Source organism: Limanda limanda, chromosome 4 (genome assembly GCF_963576545.1).
Source record: "Limanda limanda chromosome 4, fLimLim1.1, whole genome shotgun sequence".
Lineage (NCBI taxonomy): Eukaryota > Metazoa > Chordata > Actinopteri > Pleuronectiformes > Pleuronectidae > Limanda > Limanda limanda.
In genome coordinates, this window is record NC_083639.1 from 27,107,381 (window position 1) to 27,131,682 (window position 24,302).

Genomic DNA, 24,302 nt, shown 5'->3' on the forward strand with positions numbered 1-24,302 from the left:
TTTAGCCTCCATGATAGTGTAGAAACACCGCTGTAGCAGAGAGGAGAGTTTATCCTCCTCACATGTGCCGGGGGGGGCGGAGCTACAGAGGCTTGCACAAGTCAAAGGAAGAAAATCAGCTGTTATTGCTCAAAGCAGGGGAGGAGCGACCAGGAGAAAGAAAATACAGTTTGTGTGATGGGATGACTTCACTCGCGTGTGGAAAAGCGTTGTGGTATCAGCTGCTCGGATGGAAACTAGTTGAGAAGATGAAGTGAAACAAGCGAAGGGTTGATTTACTCACAGGACTAGGAGCTGATTCCGACTGAGATGGAGGTTGAACCCTGAACTTTGTCCCGTGACACACGACCAGCTGAGGCACCGGAAGAGGAGCTGACAGGTAACGTGTCTGTGTCAAGAATCTGAACCAGAACTCGGATGCTCCTGATCAGACTGGGACCTGCAGCTGAGTCTCGATACAGCCTTAAAGCTAAATACTCATATGACTTTAAATCTTTGTCGCATCAATGAGAAGCGTCAGCTGTTCCCAGTATCTGTTCAAGGAACACGTGAGATTTATGTCCTGTCGTAAAATGAAGATGAAAGTCTAAAGTGTACGGTCCAACAGTGTTTTCTCGTGGTTTGTTCACTGGACTGTTGGGTCTGTCACACGTGTTGAATGTAGTTGAAAACAAGTGAGGCAGCAGTTAACTTGTGTAGTAACTCATGTTTTAAAAGAATAGTCTTTGTGTTCACTTCTGTGGTGGTTAGTGCTCCTCCAGAAGAATCTGTTCATCCATCAGTCCAATTGTCCTGAAGTACTAAGGCCTTGATGTCCTAGGAACTTTCACACAAACTAACCAATGATTTGTCTTTTTCTATTCTGGAATTTATTTGATTTCCAGTTATTTAACTATATTAAATAGTTGTTTTTTATTTCCCACAACTCAGCATGTTGAGTCCAAACAGATTTCACCAATATAAAAGTGAAATCACATAATGTCCAGAATTAATTATCTAAACTTTTAATGTTGTATTGATTAGCCAGTTAAACCACAAATAGTTAGAGCACTGGTATCGGTAAATGGTAAATTATACTTTTGCGATATCTTGCTTTAAAAATATAATTAATTTGATGTTAAATGTTTTAAAAGCACAAGCAGCTCGACAGGTTCGTTCACATAAATGTTTTTAAAAGAGCAGTAAAGTGAAGAAGAGATTGAATCTGTTGCTGTGTTTGGCAGGTTTTTGACCTGTGTTAAATTAATATTTCGGTCAGTGCTGAACAAGCATTGAGGTTTGATAATGAGCCGCGTGCAGGAGAGTAAGAATCCACCTCCACGTTGTCTCCACAACAGGTCAGAGTTGTGGTTTAGTGTGTAAAAACTATTCAGTGGTAAAAATGTGTGAGCAGGCAGCAAATGGAAACTACTGCCAGTGTTTTCCATAATCAGTGTCTGCTGGACTGCATGCAAAACACACTTGGCTGGATCTGATGTGGACGACTGATTCCTGTGGAGCAGCGGCTCTGCAGCTTTATGTTCTTAATGGACGTCTCTGCAGAGCTGAGGATTCAGGTTGTGTTGCGGTGTTGTGGTGATTTGTCTGCACGTTTTAACAACTTGTTATTCTGGTGCAGCACTGCAATGTATTCTGATTTAGATTTGCTTGATGTAAACAGAAAACCCTTTAAACACCTGCTGTGGAGGAAAGACATGTTATGCTTATTATTTGGTTAATATCTAAAAAGCTTGTGTTCAGAAAGCATCACTTTCCTCAGACTGTCCGTTGCTGCAGCTCCTCTTTTCAGCCTCTGTCTGAAACACGTGGTTTCAGCTCCCCCGAAGTGAGACGGACCGCTGTGACCGAATGATTGTAGCTGGAACATTGTTGTAACTACATAGTAAGAGGGTCATTATGGACAAGGGAGTCCTCTTCAAACGGATCAAAAGGAAAGAAGTAAAAACAAAATAAGTGCGCAAAGTTTTGGACAGTCGCTTTAATAAATAGCTGAAGTTGTTACTTATTAATTGCTCTCAACAAGGCTGGAAGCTGTGCCACTAAGACAAATATAACAAATAATCATTCCGACTACTGGGGTTATACATGTGCACATTTCAGTCACAGAGATTGAAATAGCTTTAAACCCTGTAACAAATAAGGGCTTTGTTACTGCTATCCAGTGACTCAGAGAGACTGGAAAGTTAAAAGATCTAAGGCCAGTGAAGTTGGTTTATTCAATAAGAAGTTTACAGCATTTCCTGAAGGACACTTGTCTTCTCTCCCTGGGTGTCAAGTGGCCGAACGACAGCAGAGCTCGATCTAATGCAGCGCTGATATGAAAACACTTCCCTGAGTGCAAGGAGATCGGGATAAAGCGTAAAGTCTCACACCGCTCCTCGGTGATGGATGCTGCTGCTCTGTGGCTGTTAGTCCCAGTGAAGGAGAGCAGCATCAGCAGAATCCTGCTCTACTGGTGCTAAACGTACAGAAGTCCCTTTAAATGATTGGCTTATCCTCTCAAGTGTTTTATCCAATTCACTTAACTACGTCTGGGCCTTAAGGAGAAAACAGAAATCATTAATTAAAGTACTGCTCCCAACCCACCTATTAATTCTGTCTGCATTCCTGCCTTTTCAGATTAATAACTAACATTGCTCTGTACCGGAAGTCTCTCTGTTGTATTTCTATCAGACAGCAGGTCCAAAGGTATAGAAATATGAAGCAAATATGATCAACAGCATAATCATATACATTTAGCAATATTCAATACGTACAGAAGATGCTCCACAAAGACACTTAGCAACAGATATTTATTTACTGTTTCTTTTAAAACAAGGTATTTTGCTGGATCATTCACTTTAGGTCTCGGACATTTATGATATCTGTGTAAGACGACACAGTAGAATTCTGTTTTACTTAATCTTTTGTGTTTAAAATAGTCTGTGTCTCTTGGTTGACTCTTTGGTTAAAGGGACTCTTACCTTTGTTGCATTTTTACACTTTTTTTGGATAAGGTTAAATTGGTATTAATAAGGTAATGACACTCTAAAATGCAAGACAGACCCACCAGGAGTAAAAACAAACAATTATTTCACTCTCATAATATTTAGTGAAAACTTCAACCAATAAAATTCTTCGGACCGAAGGACCTTATTGGCCGACAGACCTGTCTGTTTGCTGCATGGACATGCAGGTTTTCCGTCTGCTTCTTGTGGCGCATTCGGGCCCGTCATCATATGTGAATGTAAATGTATATAACTTACCGGTGCTTCTGAATCCGAATCCATTGCTTTGGTAAACAAAAACTCACGTGCGTGCGCGGAGGCAGTAGATTGTAAGTCTGCTTGTAAATAAAGTTTCTTCAAAAAAACACCGCGGATGGGAACGAGGGGGTGGAGCATTGGAGGAAGGCGGGATGATTTGAATGTACTGTAATTCTCAAATGCAACAAAGGTAAGAGTCCCTTTAAGTGTAGACGCCTGACAAACCTTTTTCTTCGTTGTGTTTACAAGCAATAGAGGAAACTTTACCTGATTTCATTAATGCTTTGTGTGGAAATTCTGAGATGAGATTTGACACAACACTTTAGGCCAATTGTGGAAAATGTCTGGACCTAAATTTATGGGCATTATCCGCGGTTTGCCTTTCGTGTATGGAGAACGCAGCAGGAGATTGTCCAGGTCAGACGAGTTCACAACAACAGGAGAACATATCCTGAACACTCGGATGAGGGGTGGAACACGATGTCTACATTTTGCAGAAAGCTGAGTTTTTGTTTACAACACGTCGACATCGTCTCCATCTGTCAGCTCTTTTTCATCCAGATATATTTGCATTCTTCCAGTTTTTAAATCTGTTGCATGTTCATTTTTCTAAACATTTTCAGCTCTGTCCTCACATGGACCCACTCAAACATCAGGAACATTTCAGGAAACTGTCCGGACTTCAGTTCGTGACTGACAAGCAGCGTGCGTTTTTAGGTTTTTCACAGTATTAATATTGCTTAAAGAATTTTATAATAAAAAGAAAACACTTTTAACAATATGAGATCTTCAAGTTAAACAGTAACATAGATTGTAGCTGCTGTGAATAATTAATGTGTGCGGACCTGCTGCAGTTCACAGGACTGTCCTGACTGAGGGAGCTTCTCTGGCTCTGCTTGTATCTTAATGAATCTGGATCATATTAACTGAAAAGAGACGGAACTGATCTGAGCTCAGTTTGTGTCTGTTGATGAGACATTCTCTGGCTTCGAGATACATAAAGCTGTGGCATTAGATCAGGTCTGTTATTGTTCTTGCTCAACTGTTGTACACATGAAGCCTAAAAATATAGCTGTATCATGTTTGTTTTCAGTCTTGTTTTCATTTTGTGTTTGTCGAAGGAAAGGAATGCATAGAGCAATGTGTTGCGATTGCACAATTCATATTAAAGGAAACAACAACAATGACATTGAAGTAAATATATACTAGATTAACCATGATAACTTCTGAGAAGTCCTTCACGTAGCTTTAGTTTTCATCAGATGTTACAGAATCATCGTTTCCTCATAGTTGCTTTCAGAGCTGCTGCAGTTTCCACCTCCTCCTCCCGCTGGTCAGTAGTTACACATTAACACAGTCAGGTTACACTTTGCCCTGAGTGGAGTTTACCTTCATTCCTGAACCCTGGATTATCTCCCCCCCCCCCTCTCTCACTAAAGCAAACCTGTTTGACCTTGTGGTGCTCTGAGATACAGTGCTTTGGATAAATACCTCAAATGGTAAACCTCATTTTACTGATAACCATCCATGAAACTACTGCCACAGGCTACATTCATATGGTACTTTTGTTTTAAAATAGTGTTTTAAATGTCACACAAATTCACATGAAAACGTAACACATCACATTTGTGTACACTGGGCCTGTGCATGCTTGTGTAAACAGGAAGCAGGTTGTCTGCTCTGCAGTTGGTTGCTTAGTAAGAGAAAATACTAATAAACGAAAAACAACAATGGTGAAACGTAAGAGCAGGGATTTCTACCCTGAGACCGACGTCAAGGTGAAACATGTTTGTATTCACCGCTGGTATTTGAGATGTGGCCGATAAAGAAGCGGATTCCGTTGACTGCATCACCATGTCTCTGCTTTAACTCATTCATTCTACCACACAGCCCTGTAGCTTTCAAAATAAACCTTTCCTGCTGTGTGGACACTGACAGCTCACCTCCATGTGCACAGTGAGGCTGCTACAGGTGCCTCTTGAACCTGATGATCACATTCGAGGCTGCAGTTAAACCGTTGAGAAGTGGACCTTGTGTTATGACGCTGTGAAGGAGTGGAGTTCCTCTCAGAGCTGTGGAAGCTAGTTATATCTCCCAATGTCGTGACGATGACTGATTTGCTTAAATGAGTTTTTTCTTCAATGCAGAAGTGAAAAAAAACAAGTCACAATTCTCAGAGAACCATGTTTTTTCTTTTTACCTCTTCTGTAACCGTGGTTACTGGAAGTGTCTCCCTCTATGCTGTTTCCATGGTGACCAACTGTTTTCTCCTCTTTTCCTTCCAGTGTCATCCAGGCTCCGCTACCACTACCTGTAGACCAGGTAAGAACACAAACGTGTGTCGTGTGTGTTGTTTTTGGTGTCCTGTCCCAGTCCGTGTCAGATTTCCATGTAAGCCTGCACCACAGTGATGGAGTTATGTGTGTTAGAGTGTGTGTCTGTGTGTTGGTTGTCATACACATAAATAGTCCTTGTGCACACACACACACACACACACACACACACACACACACACACAGTGGAGTAGTCAGCTGATAGAGGAATGCAGGGATTGCTGCCAGTTTGTGCTGCTGCACCACAGAAGTCTTTCATGTGGATCAGGGGCAAAGTTATTTTCTCACTGACTTCCGAGTTCTTCAGATGTCTTCAAAACTATTGAGACATTTATCAATATATTGAATCAAATCAATCCGTACTATACTGTTCTAATGCTTTAGCATGTTAGCTTCCTCTGCTGCCTGCCCTGCCCTGTGTCTCCCTCAAACACTGAGAACAACAGCGGCTCAGTGGAACCTGTCTGAGGAATGTAGGCAGGAGCTAACTGTCTTTGTGTGTGTGTCTGTGTGTGTGTCTGTGTGTGTGTCTGTGTGTGCGATGAGTGGCCGGGAGCAGCTGTGATTAGATTTGAACCACTTCTTCAACATAATAAAACACCCTAAAGCAGGATCCTTGCACCTCCCAGATCTTGAAAGACATAGAGTCACATGGTCAGAAGCACACCCACTCAGGCTGTCGCACTGAGTTAAGGTGGAAATGTACTGGATGCACAGGCAGAATGTGTGGGTTTAACTCCACTACACTCAGCCACAGCTTCAGGTTTGGTTTCACCACAGTTTGCTCAAGATCGATGAGTAAAATACTCAAAATAATCAATGAAACATCTTCTTCCACCGTCAGGCTCTTTTTTTAATGTGCAGCTGCAACAGTGTCTGAGGGACATAATGTCAACATTTTGGGATGAAAACACTGTTGTTTAGAGGCACCGTTAGTCAGGATGTCGATGGCATAGCTGAGCGTGAAGACTGGAAGCTAGGTCCAACGGCTTGGGTCCGAAGTTCAGAAATACACAAACACCGCTAAAGCAAACTTCTCCTTTTGTTTGATGTTTACACAAAGAGTAATGTAGAGAATGGGGTTTGCACTTAATAACTGATAATCTGCCAATGATTTCCTTTAATAATTGATTTGTCTTCTGGTTTCTAAAAGAGGAAATCCCCATCCTAGAACATAAGGTGACATTTATTCAAGTCCTGCACCAGGTCAGGGTAACCCCCCCCCCGAAAAGGTCAGAAAAATATTATATGAATTCAGAAGCGCAGGATATGAAAGGTGCATCTCTGGTGTCTCTGAACTCACATATCGACTTTCTTAAAACACCTATTGTATGATTTTTTAAATGAATGTGTGTATTTTTTCCCTTTGTGTGTTACGCTGTCTGTGATGCGTAAACTGTGTGTTCACCCATCATCTGTGGACAGGATGTGTGTTTTTGTTTGTTGTCATTGTCTATGTGTGTATCCATGTGTCAGTCTGAATGAACTCGAGACAACTGTCAATTTGATTCCGTGCTGTGTGTTTTCTAGATTGCAGCCAACACTCCCAGTATGTATTCTCAGGAACTGTTCCAGCTCTCCCAGTATCTGCAGGTAACACACTCACACCTACTGGCCATCCATTGTAACTACACTTCAGAAATTAACTCATCACAAGAGCGCTGCACCGTGTCCCTCCGACATCTTGATAATTAGAACAGACCTAAGATTGGTTTGAGCACAAATGTTCCGAAAAACAAATCTCCACATCTCTCCTCGCTATGAACTAATCTGTTGCTTTTCTTCCTTTTGATTTATTTTTATTGTTTGTTCAATATATCTGCCTCGTGTTAACACTAACTTGGGGAAGACCGCTTTCTGTTATAAGGCACCCTACATTTGGAATGAGGTCCAAATATCTTTAAGGTTGTGCTCATTTATTTCATTAAGCAAATTCTCTAATCTTATCTCATGTACAACTGACTTCTCCTGCAGTGATTGTAACTGTTAGTTGACTTAACCATAGTATTTTATTGAATAGTCAAAAATGATTGTTTATGACCTTTTCCCTTGTATAACTGTATATATATATATATGCTTATTTATTTCATTCTTATTTATTTCATTCTTATTTATTTATTTTTTCTTTCAGTGTATTAACTCTTCATTGTTCCCTCGGCACCATTGTAAATGAGGGTCTTATTCCTCAATGTTTTTTCCGAGGCTTAAATAAATAACCAATCAATCATTTGAGTCATTGATCACCCACCTCACCCTGTCTCTCTCTCTTTCTCCCTGTCTCTCTCTCTCTCTCTCCCTCTCTCTCTACCTGTCTCTCTCTCTCTGCCAGGAGGCCTTACACAGAGAGCAGATGTTGGAGCAGAAGCTCGCCACTTTGCAGCGTCTGCTCTCCTCCACCCAGGAAGCCTCAGAGAGCAGCTGGCAGGTAGGAAACACCTCAATCATACCTGAGCTCAGCGCTGTAATACCAGGTTCACTCCACTTGTGTCACTTTATCCTCTCGTCCATTCATCTGCACATGTCGATGTTGCTGTTTGTGCTTTAAAAAAAAAGGCTCAAACGCTTTGCATCAAAACAGTGTATGATGCAAATTCTTGCTCTCTGAATACTTGTTTTTCTACTTTAGTTACACAGATAACATGAGGTATCTGAAGATAAGTCTGACATTATAATGCATATCACACAATTGCCTGTATGAAAAATACTTTAAAGTACATTACAGTGGTTGGTACAACTTTTTGTTTTGATGATACTAAGCAAACAGATTTACCCTCTGTCAGCAACTTTCTATCTTAAGTAAGTTTGACAAGTCTACTGTAATAAATGGAGTGTTTGTCTCCACCAGGCACTGATAGATGAGGACCGTCTGCTCTCCAGACTGGAAGTGATGGGCAGTCAGCTACAGGCTTACTCTAAGGTAATGCACACACACAAGCAGCTCTGACAGAATATATCATGATTGAAATGACAGCTTCTTTTGCTGTAACAATATGAAATCCTCTGCTTGCACAGTCCCAGACGGAGGAGGGCATCCGTAAGGAGCTCTTGGCTCTTCAGGAAGACAAACACAACTACGAGACGACAGCCAAGGAGTCTCTGAGGAGAGTCCTGCAGGAGAAAATCGAAGTTGTCAGGAAGCTGTCAGAGGTGGAGGTAGGTGATATGAAGACGTACTTAACACATCCAGGCAGTGTTTTCTGACAATTTTTGAGGCATATCTCTTAAAGTAAGCACTTTTGTTTCTGTTGTCCTGCAGCGTTCACTCAGTAACACGGAGGATGAGTGCACCCACCTGAAGGAGATGTCTGAGAGGAGCCAGGAGGAGCTGAGGGAGCTCGCCAACAAGTACAACGCCGCCGTCAACGAGATGAAAGAGCTCACAGACAAAATCAAGGTACGTTCAGATTCCCCACATTCACAAAGGACATTATTCCGATTAGATCCGATTTAAATGACCTTACATTGCAAACACACACATAGCAAAACAGATTACATATACATAACATCAATTAAACATTTTTTTTTTTTTTAAATATGTTTATTATTTTCCAGAATGAAAAAGGAACACAGGACAAACAAAAAAGAAAAGGATAAGAAAAAAAGACTCCCACCCCAAACTAACAAATAAACTAAAAAGCATGAACAGGATCAGCACATCCTAGTAAAGAATGAACAGAAGCCACAGTCATGACAATAAATTAAACATACAAATTTACAAAAGACTACACAAAGTGAAGAGTAAACTAAAAGATACACACATCAGGCGTTTCACAATGATCCATACTTTAGTCCTTTCCTTGAAACAGTTGCAGTACAGGGTCCCACATCCTATCAAATATGTCTCCCCTGTCTTCATTATGAAGTCTCAGTCGCTCCAGGTGAAGCATATTTGCCATTTCTCTCAACCACTGATCGTACGTGGGTGCAATGTCAGACTTCCACCCACGAAGAATTATCTCCTTCGCGATCACAGTTCCAAATAGGATAGCTTTTTTCTCATATTTATTGGCAGAAGACAAAGGGGTGGTTGCCCTTGAACATTATTTTAAAGTAACTAGTGCCTTACATCAGAATTCTGCTGTCTTGCTATTGTCTTTTTCATCCCCTCCCTCCATCCTCCTCCAGGCGGCCGAGGGCCGGCAGGAGGAGCTGACCCAGCGGGGGGCCACGGAGAAGAGGGAGTTGGAGCTGCGGATTGAGGAGATGGAGGAGAAGGAGCAGGTTCTCCAGGCTCGCATCGAGGCTCTGCAGGCCGATAACGACTTCAGCAACGAGAGGCTCGCTGCTCTGCAGGGTACACACACACACGCACACACACACACACAGTCACACTTACTTGTGTTCCTAACTTTTAACAAGCTAACATAACTGCACCCTGTAAGCCAATCATCTTAACTCCGTGGTCAACACAACCAATGGCTGGGTTAAAACTCATCTCTGACCAATCAGGAGGCTCTGCTGGGACCTCATGTCAACGCTTCTCTCTGCTGTTGTTGTTGTTGTTTACAGTGCGGTTAGAACAGCTACAAGAGAAAAGCATAAAAGAGAACAACAGCCTGGGTGAGTCCTCACGTCTCTGGTCCGCTCCGGGACACTCGTCCTCTCCTCGCTCTTTGTGTCTCTGTGGCCGCTAACGTCACATTCACGCCCCGCACTAATGATGCATGACAACTTCCTGCATGATGTCCACACAACTTTGTGTTGCTCGCTGCTCTCTCTCTTATCATCTGTCTCTTTGTCTGTCACAGTGGAAGTCCGGCTCTTCTTCTGCTTTGCTCTTGTTCATGGAAGCTTTATTGTCTCGGTCTCTGGGCGCTCGATGTATCTTCAGGTGCAGTGAAGATAGTTTACTGATCCAGAAGATAAATGATTCAGAAACAATCAGCAGCTACTGATAATTCAAAAAACCTAAATAAACCAATATAAATTATCTAGAAATAAAATATACTGTATATATATATATATTGATAGCACAGGGCTTAATGTGTATTAGTGGATTTACAGATAACGTCAAGTTTCGTAAATTGCAGTTCTCAGGAAATAGGAAGAGAAAATGCCAGAGCAGTGGATGATATATTTAAACACATTGTGCAGAAAGCTCTTGTTCCTTCTGTGTAACCACAGACAGGTTTCTTGTTCAGGGACAGTTAGACACCTGGCTCAATCAGACATGTATTAAAAGGACTGGACTCCCTGTTACAACATGCAATCCCATTCATTTCAATGAAATATGTCCACTGGTCAAACACACAGGTTTGCACATTGTGGTCTGTAAAAATTTAAAATCAGATTAAAGCTAAAAATATTGTAGTTGTTGATATTTCTTTCCCCAATGGATCACATTTTATTTACACACATTGAAATTTATCAAAAATAATTATTCATACAGACTTTTAAACTGATTGTGGATCATTTTTCTGAACCAAAGTGTGTCAGCTGAATTGCAGTTTCCACTGCAGCCACTACACCAAACTCACCGGGTCAGTCCCCTGGATCAGGACCAGGCTTTACACAACGTGACCCCCTGACCTTTGAACTATACGATAGCTTGTTAGCACTAGGTGTCCGGTTCAGAGACGGGTTGTGAGACGGGGGACATGGTGGATCACTCTCAGGCCTGGACACGGCTTGGTGGATTCTCTTGGGGGGGTTTTCTGTGGTTCCAAACTGTCCACTGCTTGGTTTTTCTTTGTCTGGGGAGAAGGAGCTTCTGGTCACTGATTGACTTCTGGTGATGGAATGACAACACTGAACATAAATCCTGGGGGGTGACTGTCTCACTGTGCACTCTGTCACAGTAGCCACTTTGTGAAGGAACCGTCATGTGGACCCCCACTCTGTTCTGAACATGTGTCTGGCTCGTAAAGTTTCGACCAACTCGTGTAAATGTGATCTGGTCACATGACAGATGTGGACATTGACTCCCTGGGACCCGTAGAGGAGCCTGTGGAGGACAAACAGAGCCAGGAGACACCTGAGAGCCACGAGGAAGACGAGGATGAGGACGATACAGACACCGATGATGGTGCTGTCGGTGAAGATGAAGATATTGATGGTAGTTAGTTTGATTATTATAATAATCATCAACAATTTGATTTTTATGAAGCATGTTGTTTTATAACGGTGCGGCGTAGAGTGCGTTATAGATTAAAAGAAAACAGTCCTTTGTATCATAATATTTATAACAGTATAAATAACGAACTCAAAAACATTCAAGATTACATTTTTAGCTTTAAAAAAAAAAGCTTTAAAACAAGATTTTCTAAAAGACAGAACATTTACCTTAACAATTAGGAGTCGATTTCAGGATGTTAAAGTTCATCTAACTTGAGCTTTACTCCACTGAAAAGTTGTGGATATTTTTCTAGTTAAGTTTATGAGAAACTTTTAATCCAGAGTATTGTTTATTTTCATTTTTGAGCTTGAATATTCTTTTATTTAGAAGTTGCCGTGTGCATTATGCGCCAAGTATTGAATGACAGTCCTGGATCCTGCTTTAGAAATAATATACAGAGTCATTTGACATCAAAAATGTAATGCCACCTATTAGAAGGGATTTTACTCCAGATGTTAGTTTTTTCCCCGGTGTGATGGGTCTGTAGGTTTTATAGTTTAGTCGCTGGGATGATCTGAAAAGTCCAGTTGTAGTTCTTTAGCAGATTTCTTGTGTGGAACAGATTTCTAGAGTTTCTACCATTTTTAGTCTGTGAAGGGTAGAAACTCTAAAAACGATGAGAAGGTCATGACGCTGCCGTGTGGTTCAGTTTTAACTGTCTCCACATTCTGTCGATAATCTGAAGAGATCTGAACCCCTGCCTCAGCTTGTCTGTCTGCTGCCCACATCCTGTCTGCTGTTACAGCGCTGTGGTATCTGTGATATCTTTATTTATTTTTTTTTAATACCTGCCATGTTTGGCTTCGACTTCTACCCTGTCTGCTTGTTTATTGAACATCTGTGTTCATGTAGTTTTCAGTCTCTTCAACTGGAACAGCTCTGTTATGCTGGTTCTCTCTGTCTGTCCTTTCTCTGTTGTCCTCCCTGTCTACGTTTCGGCTCTTTCTCTTTCTCGTCCTCTCTAATACCGAGTTGGGTATTTAGAACAGATTTAGAATTTGAACCACATACAAACAAAGTGCTGATTTAAAAGAAAAAAATGTGGTTTTGGATCCAGCTTATCAAATCCAGAGAGTAAGAAGATCAAATACAGAAGAATAAAGTGAGAGTTTGTGACCAGTGAAATAATTCAACCAATTTATCTCATGTAGAAAACAAGTTCTTCTGACCTAGTTTATTCTGTCGTATGACACGAAACAAACGATGATGGAATCAGTGGCAAGTGACCATTGAACATTAGTATAATTATTATAATTTAATAGTATTCCAAAGAGATCACAAAGCTCCGATCTGCTTTAGATAATTGCTGCGTTAGCCTCAGTGAAGATTCAGTCCGATCTGGTGCTGAAGAGCAGAATCGATCAAATCTGAGGTAAATACCCAACTCGACTCTGATCGTCGTCATAGTAACGTCAGTTCTCTGTGTTTCTATCAGACAACTGTCATGTTAACAACAGCGGAGGAGACTCGACTAGAATCCAACAGTTGATTGAGTGTTCGCGTGAGTACAAATATCCATCCCTGCTGAACGCCGCTACACACAAACACACACTACACACAAACACACACACATTGTCTTCATTCATTTTATTTTTTCTACTTACTATGACTTTAGCAATCCACTGGAAAGAGTCCAAATGACGAAAAAGATATTCTGATAACGATCAGGAAATCAAACTGTTTGTCTTCTCTCAAAAAGCTGTGCTACTATCTAATGACTTTGACTGATAATAACCTTATGTAATATAACCATATCATATGTTATTCTTTATCTATTCATCCCATTTCATCTATGTTTGGCCAAACTTGCATCATTGATCTAATGATATATTGGTCGTCGGCCATTCCACCACATATTTCTTACCTGAGCACCACCATGAAGTAGCCTGTTGGTTAATTCATTGATTAATCGAGCGCTTGAGTTAGCGGCTGCAGGTTCGGCTTGGAGTAGTTGGCTGTGTGTCTTCACCGATCTCTGCCCCTTTCATATTTAAGTTTGCTCTATCAATACAGGATACACCAATGCGCCACATATCCATTAATATATGATGTCTTTATTATAAAAATATACTTATGGGAAAACCGATATTACTATCTGACAGACAGATAATGAGCCTCTTGATGGCCGGTCAAGTTTCTATAAACGTTTTTCACTGATCCCACCGTATTGACATTATGAACTAATTTCTTATCAGACGGGAATACATATTTTAACTGGCCTGATGTTTTTCCAGTTGTTTTTCTCTCTACATAATGTTAAGAAAGTCTGGAAGTGAGAAATAACTGATGTCTTTGATTACACCTCCTACAGTTTGCAGTGGAAAGAGTAAACAAGATATTGTTGAAAAGATAAAACGGAGGCAAACTAATGTGTTTTTAATGAGTGCGTGAATTAAGCCTTGAAACAAAAACAATGTGAACAGCAAGTACGTCCAGGTCAGATTTCTCCCCCCCGAGTATGTTTGTGTCTCATTGGCTAAACTCTCCAGCAATGTTCTCATTTGTGTTCTGTTATACAAACATTTGGTGGATTTGGTCAGAGGAAGAACTCGTTAACCTTTGGAGCGGTATCGACATCGGACATGTGTAGAGTTTTCATATCTATGAATATTCTGGATGACCTGGATGTTTCTCAATACTTGAACTGTATCTGAATATGGTGGTAAAGTGCATTTCTGGTTTTTAGTGTGTGGTTTGTACCTCTGGCTCTCAGCTTTTTGAAAATCACCCTCCTGTTTTCTTCTTCTTCTTAAGCAAATCTTCACATCTTGTCTTTCTCTGCATTCTGCTCTAGTAGTTTTTTATTGGGTTAGTTCACTAACCCTGTTTCTCTCTTCCTGTTGTCATCTTTCCTTCATCAGCTCCTCTAATATATACTTTTAACTCAAATCACATTTTCATACCAGAAGCAGTTCAAGTATCTCATCCCTCTACTGCCCACATTTCTGACGCCAACCAATAATCAACTGTTAGTGCATCTTCTTCCATCAGCTGAAGCCTTGTTGTTAAATAATATTACTGGCAAACAGATCTGTGAATATTTGTTAAAAAAAAGACAAGTTTGTTGATGGAAAATGTATCAGACATTTATTTGATATTTATCGTCACAGTTTTTTAGATGTTTTTATAGAGTTAATGAACAATCGAGAAATTAAACTGCAGTTTACAATAATAACGATAACTTTCAGTCATGGCTATTTGCTGCAGTCGATGTCTCTTATGTCCGTGTAACTTAGTTAGTGGTTTGGATTTGAAATATTTAGTTTGTGACTGATTTTGGTGTTGTGACTGAGAGCAGATTGACTGACCGTGTAAACAGTGAAGAGAACGTTGAAATCTTGTTTTTTGTTTCTCGAGGAAACGTCACTTATCGTCAGAAAGTACTTGTTTATATCTATTTAACATAGAAGAGTCATAATGAGTTGACGCATGTGGACGTCATAGTTTATTGTAGAAGATATTTAGGCATCTGATTTAACAGGGCTTTATTTTGTTAAAGTTATTTAAAAAGTTCTAAATGATCTCAGACATATTAATTGAAAAGAAATATTAAAAAGCGTTGACAAATTAAAAATACAACTGAGGCTGCGATGGCTTGTTTACATTGGTCTGTACCCTGGATTAGTCGCTTTAGTCTCTTTTAGTTTGATTCTTTTTAGTCATTTGTTTGATTCCCCTGCAGAGAAGAGCACATACACATGATGAATTTATTCAAGTTCAAAATCTGTATTTTCAAACAAATCTAAACTGGCTTTATTCACTCCTCTGGATTACTCGTTTGTTCTCCTTGCAGCGGTGAAACAGCTGAAGGAGACTGTTAGTTCTTCAATCCACAAACTGGCCAACTTTGATGGTAAGAGCTCAAAATGAGAGGAAAACTTAGTCACCAATAGATTTCTTCTGATGACATTTAAGGAATTATGTTCTATCATCACTAACGGGAATGAACTGAAAATGTTGCTTTTATATATATATATATGTGTGTGTGTGTGTGTGTGTTTGTAGAAGTTTTGGACGCACACCTACAGAACAACCAGACAGGAGAGGACGACATCCTGGCCAGCCCCGATCGACTCAAAGGTAGAACACACACACACACACACACAAACAAACATACACACACACACACACACACACACACACACACACACACACACACACACACACACACACACACACACACACACACACACACACACACACACACACACACACACTAACATACACACACACACCACCTGAACCCGGCTGTGCCTCATTCACTACAGTAACAGCACTATACACAGGGTTTGTGTTGTCTAGTCTGTTTTTAGATTTTTGTGTACCTGTATATTTTACAATCCTTGATTTTGTTTTCTGCAATGTTTTTTATTGGTTATTACTACGAACCTGTAAATGGTTTGTCGCACTTATTCAACGCCCCTCCTCTCTTTCCGTGTGTGTGTGTGTGTGTTTGGTGTGTGTGTCCACAGGGAATCAGATGGATGCCAAAGAGTCAGACATGTCAGACACTCTGAGTCCGAGCAAAGATCGCAGCAGTGACGACACGTCAGGTCAGTAAAACACGTATAAAGTGCAGTATATGTTGAGTTGGTGTGTGGGTCAAGTTTTCATTTTGAAGTTTGAACTGTTGCCTTGTAGTAACTTTTGTAGTTTAGCTTTTTTTAAGATTAAAGGGGCGACATTTTTTGATGGAGCTCATTATTCTATGTCAGTCACATGTTGAACATCTACTCTGTAATAAATCCATTATGGGTTATGTTCTAAACAATGTGTAGAGAACCAAATCATACATTTAATCTTTATTTTACAGAAACGTATTACTCCTGATATCTGTATGGTAACACCAGACACTGCTGTCGGATATTAAAATGCTTTTATTCATCCTGTTATTTTTTCTTCTAGTTTTTTTAATAACTTTAATTATTGTCTTCAACTTTTCATCTGGCAATAATTGTATTGTTGCATTTTTAAAGCTCTCTCTTTGTTCACTCATAAATTGTCTGGTTGTTTTTTTTCAGACGGCAACATGGACGACCAGGATCTGAATGAACCACAGAACAGAGTAGCTCTGCTCAAAGGTAACCATGGCAACTCCTCTCTGCTTTGCAGTTCTTCTCTGTGCTGCACTAACACACCACACACACTAAGGATTTGAGCCATTAGGTGGCGCTGTTCTGTCACTTTGGTTCCTGCAGGTCTTTTAAAATGCTTGAGTGTTTTGTTTGCTCATTACACGTGTTAACATTTCTATAAATTACTTTGTGTGTGTAGCGGAGTTGCATCGGGTTGGTCTTGAGCCTGGAGACACGGAGCAGGTCATCCACCATCTCCACAGAGAGCTTCTGGAGGCCCAGGAACTAGCCAACACCGGCAAGCAGAAATGTCAGGAGCTACAAGGTAACTGACTGTGAAAAGTAAACTCACTAAGAGACGAAATCAAAGATCCAATAAGCTTCAGCAGATTCCCTCAGTTTCCTCCTGTTTGACTTGATCAGAAAATTAAACTTAACCTAAATTAGTTTCTAATCAAAGCAGATAGAATTCTTAGCTCCTAGAATTGCAGCTCTTGTTGATGGAGTTTCTCTCCAAAATTTTTGAAGTTTTTTATAGTTTCTAACATTGTTGTGAGGAGATTTAATTCAGTTTCTCATTGTTATTCACGTGATGTAAGATTAGAGTGAGAGGAAGCTGGTGAATGTGTGACTGTGTCTGTCTGCAGCTCTGCTGGAGGAGGAGAGGAGGAGTAACTCTCAGATGACTGAAGAGTCGACCAAACAGATCCAGTACCTGCAGAGTAAGTACACACACACACACACACACACACACACACACACACACACACACACACACACAGACTCACACAGACTCTCTCTCTTTTTGTGTATATTGTCATTCATCATGTATCTGCTTTGCTCCCTGTGTGTGTTTAGCTCAGCTCGGGAAGCTGCAGGCCGACATGGAGGCTTTGAGGGAGCAGAGGGAGAGCACCATCTGCAGCACCAGAGAAGAGCTCTACTCCGCCCAGGAGGAGGTACCGTTACTCCACCTCCCCCCCACACCCTCTGAATCCTCACAACTTTGGCTTATTTCAAGAACTTACAAAACATTTTAGACCTTACTGTCAGTAACAGTTTGACAGACATCGTATTAGCTTTTAAACAAAGACAAACAACATATTAGTGTGGAAGACATCTCAAAACTCCCAAGTTCTTCCATCCATCCCCTGACTCCCCTCTGTTGTTGTTATTTAAATCCTGGTCCTCTACAGTAAATCTGACCTCCACTGGGTTTGTGTTTCTTCTGTCAGATCATCGTTCTGCGGCACGCCATGGAGGCAGCCACGGCGGAGCGGGAGCGGGACATCGCCGCCCTGCAGGCCGACCTGGGCGGTGTGCGCGTTGAGCTGGACCACTGGAAGAACACTGCCGCCAAGTACGAGGAGGAGATCAGTCGACTTCAGGAAGCCTTCACACAGCAGCAGAAACAGCAGAACACTGCCAACCAGCTGCAGGGTGAGCTGTGTGTGTGTGTGTGCAAAACACAAACATATCTTTTTTTAATTGTGTAACCTCATGAAAAAGGTATTAATTATAACTGTATGCCCTCTCATTCCCCCCCATCTTCCTCTCTCAGTGGAGTGTGGTACGTTGCAGAAGCGCTGTGTGTGTTTGCAGCAGGACTGTGACGGCCTGAAAGATGAGAGGAAATCTCTCACAGACAAACTGCACCACCTGGAGGCTGAGCTGAGCAGGTACACACACACACACACACACACACACACACACACACACACACACACACACACACACACACACACACACACAGACACAGACACACACGGAACATTTTATTAAAATTAGGGCTGCAACTAACGACTATTCTGATAGTCGATTAGTCACCGATTATTGAAACGATTAATCGACTAATCGGATTATGAATGACACAAATTCTCAATTGCTCTTATTTTAGCAAACAGCTTTTAAATTTAGCTTGAGGTTGTTCGAGGCATGTGATGACTGAAAATAAAGGCAATAAAGATTGATACTTCATTCAAAAAAAATATCTTTTAATAAACTTTGTTGCATATAAGGGTACTGTTGACACAAAAGCAAAGACAAATCAAGTTTTTGTCCATTTAAAAGCAAGGACAGGCAAAGTGCTAATAAAACAAATAAATTAAAAATCAAGTATTCATTTTTCCTGTTAATAAAAATGACAGGGAAAGTAACAGCAATAAAAACATCAACAAACGAAACTACAGTCTTCTTCTGACTAAATAATTGTGATTAATAAAAAGCGTTTTTGTCAGGCAATAGGATAACATTTCGCTTTTAAACTTGTTAATAAAAAGTTTAAACCATATTTTTGTAATGGATGCTAGAATCCTGCGCGCAGGTATAAACGTGTATATATAACATCTGACAGAGGCGAGTCCGCATCGTCTCCGTTACGAAGTCACACGTGACTCCTCCTCCTCAAATGTGCGTGTTCTGCTGCCCTGGAGAACAGGTCCGCTGTGCAGATACTGCAGGTAGTTTTTTTCGGGCTGTTACGGGTGAAGTTCTCCCGAACTTTTCACTTTCTGGTACGCGATGCTGCTGCAGCGGAGGCCGCCATTGGCCCGTGTTTTGACGCGATTGCACATGCGCGACTTTCAGAGATAGGAAGGGAGCGAGATGGCTCACTCCTCAGCTGCTTTCATCAGCACCTCCGGTAAAACGACGTTTAGTTCAACTGCACGGCACGAAAAACACGTGCTGTGACGTAACCAACGAATCATCGACGAGTAAATTCGTCGGCGACTATTCTTGTCATCGATTTTTGTCGACGACGTCGACTAATCGTTGCACCCCTAATTAAAATACCCAAAAGTTACAATGAGAATTCTTAAGAGTTACCAAGTTTTTTGTTGTGTCTTTAAAGTAAAACTTGTCAATAACAGCTATCAACAAGTACAGTTTTTGGAGTGATAATAACTGGATTAGGCGCTTTAAACTAAAAATAAACTATATTGAAAAGTCCCTGAACTCTGATCTGAATCTAGAGATGAGGGTCAGTGCAGAACGTATCAGGATTGTGTGTCAAATAAGCGTGGACATAAAAACTGGACATAAAAGTCTGTGCGACAGCCGTGATCGAGCTGGTGAGTTGTGGCTCATCAGAGCAAACAGAAGAGATTGAAGTCAGCATCGACTGACGGGAGGAACCGGCTGATTCAGGCAGAGCAGGACAAGGGGACAGCAGATGACTGACAGCTGACTGAAGAGGGCCGAGCCGTCAGCAGGATTTTATCTGAGCTTCAGCTGAATTTTCACCGGTTTCCAATAAATTGTAGATGCAGTGCACAGCACCGGTCATGAATAGTTGTAATGAGAAAAACTGCAGATGCCAGAAGGCCTGTCCTCTCCAGCTCTCTGTGCCGTCCGGGTGTTTTGTTCAAATGGTTCAACACGCTGCAGTGTCCAGTCAAGCAGAATTCTAATTGAAATTCATACTGTTTTAAAACACTCATGTTGAAAGGAGCAGTAATCGTATCTGGCAGCTGTAGCAAAAATAGTTTGCCTGAGAAGTCCGTCACTGAGGGAAGACTCCTCCTTGTCCAGAAAAATGTCCCATCAGATAAAAAATATCTGTGGGTAAATGAAATCCATTCATCAAATGCATAATATCCCACATCACAAAGAATGATGAAGATAGATGAGGTCAGTGAGGGCGGAGCTTCAGGAAAAAAAAATTTAAGTTCTGATCTTGGGCAAAGTCAACATTATGGGAGTTTTCAAGCTGAAATTCATTGAGTAGAAACTAGCTGTGGAATGTTCTTTGCCCTGGATCCAGTCTAAAAGGTCACCTCCCTGTTTTCTGAAATGTAAATGACTGCTAATGAACCCACATATAAACAGGTTCCTTAAATATAGAGAAGGTTTCAATTTTGAACATTGTTTTGAACACAAAGTTGTGATCACTTGAGGGAGTAATAACTGGACATGAAAGTGACACACGTATGTTTGTGTGCAGCACCAGGGAGCAGAGTGTGGTCCTCAGCAGCAGTCTGGAGTCCCTGGAGAAGAGGGAGGAGGTTCTGCAGGACAAACTGGGTTCTCTGGAGAACCAGCACCTGCAGGACGCAGGCCGGCTGAAGAGCCAGCTGGACCAGGCCCAGGCCCGCACACACACACTGCAGACAGAGGTACACAACCCCTGCAAGGTGTCCACTCACTGCTTTACAAATCATGATGACATGACTGTATACAAATGAGTGTGTGTCTGTGTGTGTGTGTGTAGTATGAAGACACACAGTCTCAGCTGTTGGACCTCCGTCAGCGCTATGAGCGAACAGAGCAGGAGAAGCTGAACATCCACCAGGAGCTGGAGCAGTGCAAGAGCAGCCTGAAGCTCCTGCAGGACAAAGCCAGCTCCGTGAGTACACACCCTCACACACACACACACACACACACACACACACACACACACACACACACACACACACACACACACACACACACACACTTACACTCACAAAATCACGCACACACAGTGCACACAGACAAACAGACGATTATCCTTTTTAATAAAACCAAAGACCGTAACGGAGTATTTGTGTTGTAACCTTTTGTATTTTTTCAGCTTTAAATGTAATTGTTTACTCTCAGTTGTGTTGATGTATTTGTTAACGTTTCTTTGAGATGAATGCAGGAGAAGCACCAGATTTGCTCGTGGACACTCGGGCAGTCTTGGACTTTAGTAGCCGATAACAGATCCTCCACAGCCTCCTTCCTCACTGCTCACATTCTAACTCTAGACATTAAACACAAACTAGTCTTTAATCAAAGTCCTGCCAACTAACAAAGATGACTGATAACAAACTATGTGATGGAGGTAAATGCAAATTAAGTAAATATACAAACAAGAATTTAATTTTGAAGTGTGATTCCAGCAGATTAATGCAAGTAGACCCAGAATAGATCCTAATCTGATGAGTAGCAGCTCATCTGCCACTGAGAAAACTCCAGGAAACGTGAATCAGAAATCCAGACGAAAACAGCGAGACAGAGCAGCCTCCTCCTCCTCTGTTGTCCTTCTTCCCCCTTTTCTTCTCCTCCTCCTGTCTTCAGCTCCTCCTCAGGCTTCTGTTGCCGTGTCAGTAGATGTTTATCTTGTTCCTCAGATGTTGTTTTTCAGAATAAGAGTCACGAATAAGATAGACACACAGGACTATACATTGGTTTTAACCTGAACCTTTTGAAGGATAATTTCAGTTTCTTTATAACTTACATTTTTTTCATGGCTTTGTCCATCAGTGCCATCAGTAATTATCAGTGAAATATAAATAAAGTATCCTGAATTAAAATATATCGACATATATAATACACAGCTTTAACATAGTGACTTTGGTTCGATAAGCGTTTGTTCTAGAAACAAACCTTTATGTTACAAACATGTATTTGAAAGAGAGATTGAAATAACAGTAAATCTACTGCAAACACACAGTGATGCTTCAGGTCTTCATGTTCCCACATCTCAGCAGAAACTTTGGTACACTATGAAATATACGGATAGAAATGATGGACCGCACTATGAAAATACATTCCCACATTTGTAAAGACCCATAATTATCCTTTAGGTCAGTTATTAATCTTCACCAGGCACAAAGATTTAGAAGAGAGCAGATCTTCGGAGCCCATCCTCAGCTTTGCTGCTGTTTCTCCTCCTCATTATTATTATTATTATTTTAGTTATTAAAGATCAGAACAGACTCCTGAACTTTCACTGTGACCTTTAACAGCCAGTGTCTCCGTCAGGCTGATGCTGATCAGTCCCTGAACCGGACGTCCTGGTGCAGAGAGTTACTGAGCTTAAATCCAGCAGGAACGTGTTGGTGGTGAACGGTCGCCATGGTGACGGAGGGGATGCTCTTTTTGTGGTTGTCTGTTTTTTTGTGAATGTGGCTGCTGAATGCGTAGACATGGCCGTGTTGCTTTATACAAACAGCCGACGAGATACATTCGTCTTTCTACAGATCTCCTCTCTCTCTCTCTCTCTCTCTCTCTCTCTCTCTCTCTCTCTCTCTCTCTCTCTCTCTCTCTCTCTCTCTCTCTCCTCTCCCTCTACCTCTCTCTCTCTACCTCTCTCTCTTCTCTCTCTCTCTGTCTCCCCCTCCCTCCCCCCTCGCTGTAGCTGCTCCATCCTCCATGTTGGTTTTGGTTGATTTTGCCGGCTGATTTCTTCTTGTCCCTCTCCTCTCCCCCTCTCCCTCCCTCCCTCTAGCCATCCATATTGCAGCCTGTCCAAGCCATATTCATGGGCCTTGTCCTGGCTCTGCTCTACTGGTGTTTCGGCCAGTTGTGGTAGAAAGGTACACACCGACATGACATCAGTCTGTCTCTCTCTCTCTCTCTCTCTCTCTCTCTCTCTCTCACTCTCTTTCTCTCTCTGTCTCCACTGCCTCCATCTGTCCATCATCTGTGGAAGAGAAGCTGAGGTGAAACCGTTGTCCTGCTCTGTGATGAATTCAGGGTCGAATGTTTTACTGGAAAATGAGGAGTTTAAGATGCGGTAGAGAGGAACCCAGACTCTAGTATCAGTTTAGTTTAATTCACAACATTTTGGCCAAAGCAGGTTTCTCTCCGGCAAAGTTCTTACTCTGTTTAAATAGCGATAGAACTTTTATTTTGTAACTTAACTGACTGTATATAAAGATGGACAAAGTGTTTCTAGTTCCATCCACTTTCCAGAAGTGAAGCCATTGAGCAAAATTGGTTTCACGTATACTTTGGGTTTTTAGTTTGTTCCCCTAACACGGAGGAGATGGCGTTTACAACCTGCACTGCGCTCTCAGGGCGCCGTCATGTCGTCCATCTTTAGAAACGGTCTGTAGTTGAGATGAGGAGAACCTGAAGGTGTAGACACGTTACATGGAGGCAACCAGACTGTTAGAGTTGAACCCTGAATTCTGATCGGCAGGACTAACTCTTCACTTCTTGCACTTCACTTCAAAGCCGAGCTTCATCTTCATCATCGTGGTGGTCGGTCTTCATCTTCTGGTTTCAGCTGCGCAAACTAAAGCACGAGTGTCTGTCCATCTGTCAGTCAGTCCGTCCGCCTGCTTGTCAGTCCCACTTCCTCTGCTTCTGCTTCCCTGCAGCTAACACTGAAACCTGCTCTTTAAAGGGATGAGCTCCCACCAACCTCAACTGGAATCTACTAAAAATTGTTTTTTTGGATTTCAACTTTATAATAATCCTGTTTTTGATTATTTCATTTGTAAATGTCAGATGAGAGTAACTTCTTCCCTATTTTGAGTAATTTCAAAGTATTGGAGAAACTAATGGTGTCTTTTCATAAATGAGTTAAAATCTAAATCCTGCAGCAGCTCAGCCGTCAAACACCAACAGGTCAGAATAAGGATTTTAACTTTGTTTTGGACTCAGATAAATAGATCAAGTTATTTTATCCCTTTAAAGAGCCAGAATCTGACCACCTCTTAATAAAGGTGGGTTCCTAACACACTCCTCCGCCCTGCTTCATTCATTCCCTGCCACAGCTCCCGCTCACTTTCATGGTGATGGTTTTATTTTCATTTTCTGCATCATTTCTCTCATCTCTTGT

At 41.4% G+C, this 24,302-nt stretch overlaps 1 protein-coding gene across 6 annotated transcripts in view; it reads left to right on the forward strand.

The window, feature by feature from the left end:
• Positions 1 to 24,302, forward strand: part of slmapa (sarcolemma associated protein a) — a 45,594-nt gene that overhangs the window by 17,352 nt on the left and 3,940 nt on the right. The window contains exons 4-25 of one of the 6 annotated variants that reach the window (XM_061068978.1): positions 5,531 to 5,567; positions 7,109 to 7,171; positions 7,908 to 8,003; positions 8,424 to 8,495; positions 8,591 to 8,731; positions 8,835 to 8,972; positions 9,704 to 9,872; positions 10,088 to 10,138; positions 11,487 to 11,633; positions 13,129 to 13,194; positions 15,487 to 15,546; positions 15,699 to 15,773; positions 16,166 to 16,246; positions 16,715 to 16,774; positions 16,968 to 17,093; positions 17,416 to 17,490; positions 17,627 to 17,727; positions 18,004 to 18,208; positions 18,330 to 18,447; positions 20,712 to 20,883; positions 20,979 to 21,113; positions 22,962 to 23,049. In XM_061068978.1, the coding sequence (XP_060924961.1) occupies positions 5,531 to 5,567; positions 7,109 to 7,171; positions 7,908 to 8,003; positions 8,424 to 8,495; positions 8,591 to 8,731; positions 8,835 to 8,972; positions 9,704 to 9,872; positions 10,088 to 10,138; positions 11,487 to 11,633; positions 13,129 to 13,194; positions 15,487 to 15,546; positions 15,699 to 15,773; positions 16,166 to 16,246; positions 16,715 to 16,774; positions 16,968 to 17,093; positions 17,416 to 17,490; positions 17,627 to 17,727; positions 18,004 to 18,208; positions 18,330 to 18,447; positions 20,712 to 20,883; positions 20,979 to 21,113; positions 22,962 to 23,045 (2,272 nt within the window). In that variant the 3' untranslated portion in view covers positions 23,046 to 23,049. Of the gene's footprint in view, positions 1 to 145; positions 380 to 5,530; positions 5,568 to 7,108; positions 7,172 to 7,907; positions 8,004 to 8,423; positions 8,496 to 8,590; positions 8,732 to 8,834; positions 8,973 to 9,703; positions 9,873 to 10,087; positions 10,139 to 11,486; positions 11,634 to 13,128; positions 13,195 to 15,486; positions 15,547 to 15,698; positions 15,774 to 16,165; positions 16,247 to 16,714; positions 16,775 to 16,967; positions 17,094 to 17,415; positions 17,491 to 17,626; positions 17,728 to 18,003; positions 18,209 to 18,329; positions 18,448 to 20,711; positions 20,884 to 20,978; positions 21,114 to 22,961; positions 23,050 to 24,302 lie in introns of those variants that run through there. The other 5 variants (XM_061068982.1, XM_061068981.1, XM_061068984.1 and 2 more) reach the window with 5 other exon arrangements.